At 53.5% G+C, this 5,000-nt stretch overlaps 1 protein-coding gene across 5 annotated transcripts in view; it reads left to right on the top strand.

Moving 5' to 3' along the window:
* The window catches only part of atg14 (autophagy related 14), a 16,889-nt gene that overhangs the window by 6,890 nt on the left and 4,999 nt on the right, over positions 1-5,000 (top strand). For all 5 annotated transcript variants that reach the window (XM_074660297.1, XM_074660298.1, XM_074660299.1 and 2 more), the window contains exons 4-10: positions 129-210; positions 1,163-1,400; positions 1,559-1,788; positions 2,330-2,447; positions 2,560-2,650; positions 4,707-4,792; positions 4,877-5,000. The exon at positions 4,877-5,000 is cut by the window's right edge. In XM_074660297.1, coding sequence (XP_074516398.1) covers positions 129-210; positions 1,163-1,400; positions 1,559-1,788; positions 2,330-2,447; positions 2,560-2,650; positions 4,707-4,792; positions 4,877-5,000 — 969 coding nt within the window. The remainder of the gene's footprint in view (positions 1-128; positions 211-1,162; positions 1,401-1,558; positions 1,789-2,329; positions 2,448-2,559; positions 2,651-4,706; positions 4,793-4,876) is intronic.

Raw genomic sequence — 5,000 nt, forward strand, 5'->3', positions numbered from 1 at the left:
AGCTTTCACTGTTTTTTGGCTCTAATGAGAATATAATTAAACTTCTGAGTTATGTCTTCATACCTGAATTATTGCTTAAGCTGATTCTTAGTGTTGGATGTGACTGACGAGCTGCTGCTTCCTCTCAGAAATGGAAGATCATGTCGTGTAAGATGAAGATCGAGCAGCTGAAGGAGGCGGTCGCCGGGGGCAACGAGGAGGTGAAGAGCGGTGAGTCTGTTTAACTTGAGATGTTCTGATTGTACTTTATAACTGACAGCACACAGCGTAAAATGAGGAGTATTTAATGTAGACAGGAGTAAACAACACTCAGCTTCACCGCGTGGTCAGTTCATCTAAACTATTGAGTTCATGAATTACCAGAAGACATGCAGGAAACATCCTGTTAGCGGCTCATTTAGCCACGTCCGCCGGTAGTGGACGTATTTATGTCGCCTCATTCCGCTGCACGCTGTGACGTCACAAGACTAAACTCTGTTTTCCCCATCGCCACGGCAACACTGACGGAGGAGTTTACAGTGAAACGCCGTCAGGATGTGGACGACGCATAGAAGACGCTACGTGTCTGAATGAGTGGATTAGTGATGAAGGAGACACACTGATGGTTTACAGGTTCATTATTCTCCTCTTCCTCTTCCTCCTCCTCCTCCTGCTCTTCTTCCTCTTCCTCCTCCTCCTCCTCCTCCTGCTCTTCTTCCTCTTCCTCCTATTGCTCTTCTTCCTCTTCCTCCTCCTCCTCCTCTTGCTCTTCCTCCTCCTCCTGCTCTTCTTCCTCTTCCTCCTCCTCCTCCTCCTCCTGCTCTTCTTCCTCTTCCTCCTCTTCCTCTTCCTCTTCCTCTTCCTCTTCCTCTTCCTCTTCCTCTTCCTCCTCCTCCTCCTCCTCCTCCTCCTCCTCCTCCTCCTCCTCCTCTTCCTCTTCCTCCTCCTCTTCCTCTTCTTCTTCCTCTTCCTCTTCCTCTTCCTCCTCCTCCTCCTGCTCTTCTTCCTCTTCCTCTTCCTCTTCCTCTTCCTCTTCCTCTTCCTCTTCCTCTTCCTCCTCCTCCTCCTCCTCCTCCTGCTCTTCTTCCTCCTCCTCCTCCTCCTCTTCCTCTTCCTCTTCCTCCTCCTGCTCTTCTTCCTCCTCCTCCTCCTCCTCCTCCTCCTCCTCCTCCTCCTCCTCCAGATAAGGAGCTCCTCCTGCGCTCTCAGGAGGAGAGCCAGCGGCTGCAGCGCCGGGCCGGACGCCATCAGGAGAAACGGGACAAGATTGAGCGTCACAACCGGCGTCTGGGTGAGCTGCTGGAGAGACGCAGCCGGGAGCTGCAGAGCCGCCTGGCTCAGCTGGCGGCTCTGAGGCGGGAACACATCCTGGAGCTCACCACCCACATCTTCCCCACGCAGGAGGAGAAGCAGGGCAGCAGGTGAGTCCTCGCACACCTGAGGCTCCACCTGTTCAGGCTTCAGAGGCGGCGCCGCAGCAGACGGAGTGTTCCTGAGAGACTAGCTAGCTCAATGCTAACACCTGAACATATGTCACAACCCTGTTAACCTGTCCTCTGCCCCTGCGTGTGTCGCCCAGAGACCCCGCAGACGTGGTGGCGGAGTGCGACCCCGCGTTGACCTCCAGCACGGTGAGCGAGCTGGCCGAGGCCCGGAGGACCACCTACCTGTCGGGACGCTGGATCTGGGACGACCAGAACGGAGAGACCAGCATCAGCATCACGGGACCCCCCGTCACGCTGCCTAGCAACGGAGACTGCTCCGCCTACTACAGCTGGGTGGAGGAGAAGAGCACCAATCAGGGCCCAGGTGAGGGGGGAGTGGGCGGGGCTTCACAACGAGTAGTCCGTTAATCCATCAGAACATGAATCCTATCTTAAACCTCCAGTGTGTGTGACCTTTGACCTCTGGTGTGTGTGTGTGACCTTTGACCTCTGGTGTGTGTGACTTTTGACCTCTGGTGTTTGTGTGACCTTTGACCTCTGGTGTGTGTGTGTGTGTGACCTTTGACCTCTGGTGTGTGTGTGTGACCTTTGACCTCTGGTGTGTGTGTGTGTGTGTGTGTGTGTGTGTGTGTGTGTGTGACCTTTGACCTCTGGTGTGTGTGTTTGTGTGACTTTTGACCTCTGGTGTGTGTGTGTGTGTGTGTGTGTGTGTGTGACCTTTGACCTCTGGTGTGTGTGTGTGTGTGTGTGTGTGTGTGTGACCTTTGACCTCTGGTGTGTGTGTGTGTGTGTGTGTGACCTTTGACCTCTGGTGTGTGTGTGTGTGTGTGTGTGTGTGTGTGTGTGTGTGTGACTTTTGACCTCTGGTGTGTGTGTGTGTGACCTTTGACCTCCGGTGTGTGCAGAGTTGGACCACATCAACCCGGCCCACACCATCGCCGCCGCTCTCTGCTACGCCACGCAGCTCGTCACCATCCTGTCTCACATCCTGGACGTCAACCTGCCCAAGAAGCTCTGCAACAGGTGAGACAGGAAGCACCTGCTGCTGCTGCTGCCTTCACTGACCCGTCCCGGCGTCAGGAGAACAGAGCGTCGGCCTCTTTCATGTGTCTGATTTCATGTTTCTGTTCCTCAGTGAGTTCTGTGGAGAGAACCTGAGCCGCTACCGCTTCACCAGAGCTCTGAGCAAACTCAACACCAACATCCTCCACCTCTGCTTCTCACAGGTCAGACACCCTGAGACACCCTGAGACACTCTGAGACACCCTGAGACACTCTGAGACATCCTGACACACTCTGAGACACCCTGAGACACTCTGAGACACTCTGAGACACCCTGAGACACCCTGAGACACTCTGAGACATCCTGACACACTCTGAGACACCCTGAGACACTCTGAGACACTCTGAGACACTCTGAGACACTCTGAGACACTCTGAGACATCCTGAGACACCCTGAGACAGACTGAGACACTCAGACATCCTGAGACATCCTGACACACTCTGAGACACTCTGAGACACCCTGAGACACTCTGAGACATCCTGAGACATCCTGAGACACTCTGAGACATCCTGAGACATCCTGACACACTCTGAGACACTCTGAGACACCCTGAGACACTCTGAGACACTCTGAGACATCCTGAGACACCCTGAGACACTCTGAGACACTCTGAGACATCCTGAGACACCCTGAGACACTCTGAGACATCCTGAGACATCCTGAGACACCCTGAGACACCCTGAGACACTCTGAGACACTCTGAGACACTCTGAGACATCCTGAGACACCCTGAGACACTCTGAGACATCCTGACACACTCTGAGACATCCTGAGACACTCTGAGACACTCTGAGACATCCTGAGACACCCTGAGACACTCTGAGACATCCTGAGACATCCTGACACACTCTGAGACATCCTGAGACACCCTGAGACACTCTGAGACATCCTGAGACATCCTGACACACTCTGAGACATCCTGAGACACCCTGAGACAGACTGAGACAGACTGAGACATCCTGACACACTCTGAGACACTCTGAGACACTCTGAGACACTCTGAGACATCCTGAGACAGACTGAGACAGACTGAGACACTCTGAGACACCCTGAGACACCCTGAGACACTCTGAGACATCCTGAGACACTCTGAGACACTCTGAGACACTCTGAGACACTCTGAGACACCCTGAGACACTCTGAGACACTCTGAGACACTCTGAGACACTCTGAGACAGACTGAGACAGACTGAGACAGACTGAGACACTCTGAGACATCCTGAGACATCCTGACACACTCTGAGACACTCTGAGACAGACTGAGACAGACTGAGACAGACTGAGACATCCTGAGACACTCTGAGACACTCTGAGACACTCTGAGACACTCTGAGACACCCTGAGACACTCTGAGACATCCTGAGACATCCTGACACACTCTGAGACACTCTGAGACACTCTGAGACACTCTGAGACACTCTGAGACACTCTGAGACATCCTGAGACATCCTGAGACACTCTGAGACACTCTGAGACACTCTGAGACACTCTGAGACACTCTGAGACACTCTGAGACATCCTGAGACACCCTGAGACAGACTGAGACACTCAGACATCCTGAGACATCCTGACACACTCTGAGACACTCTGAGACACCCTGAGACACTCTGAGACACTCTGAGACACTCTGAGACACTCTGAGACACTCTGAGACACTCTGAGACAGACTGAGACAGACTGAGACAGACTGAGACACTCTGAGACATCCTGAGACATCCTGACACACTCTGAGACACTCTGAGACAGACTGAGACAGACTGAGACAGACTGAGACATCCTGAGACACTCTGAGACACTCTGAGACACTCTGAGACACTCTGAGACACCCTGAGACACTCTGAGACATCCTGAGACATCCTGACACACTCTGAGACACTCTGAGACACTCTGAGACACTCTGAGACACTCTGAGACACTCTGAGACATCCTGAGACATCCTGAGACACTCTGAGACACTCTGAGACACTCTGAGACACCCTGAGACACTCTGAGACACTCTGAGACACTCTGAGACATCCTGAGACACTCTGAGACACTCTGAGACACTCTGAGACACTCTGAGACACTCTGAGACACTCTGAGACACTCTGAGACACTCTGAGACACTCTGAGACACTCTGAGACACTCTGAGACACTCTGAGACACTCTGAGACACTCTGAGACACTCTGAGACACTCTGAGACACTGTTAACCGTGGACATGTGGTGTGTTTTCAGCATGTGGACAGTGAGAAGCTGCATCCTCATCACACTCTGAGGAACATCATGTTCCTGGTTGCCCCCGACAACAACAACCTGGGCAGGTGAGGACCTGGTCACATGATCACATCTGCTTTATTAAACATCACACTGAAGCTGTTCTGGTTCTGGTTCTGGTTCTGGTCCAGGACGGGTCCGTTCGAGGTGAGCGCTGACCTGGAGGAGTCCATGGAGTTCGTGGAGCCGGAGGCGGCCGGGCCGGCGGAGGAGAGCGGAGACGAGGCGGTGACCGACGAGGAGACGGACCTGGGG

This window comes from Sebastes fasciatus, chromosome 15 (genome assembly GCF_043250625.1).
Source record: "Sebastes fasciatus isolate fSebFas1 chromosome 15, fSebFas1.pri, whole genome shotgun sequence".
Classification (NCBI taxonomy): Eukaryota; Metazoa; Chordata; class Actinopteri; order Perciformes; family Sebastidae; genus Sebastes; species Sebastes fasciatus.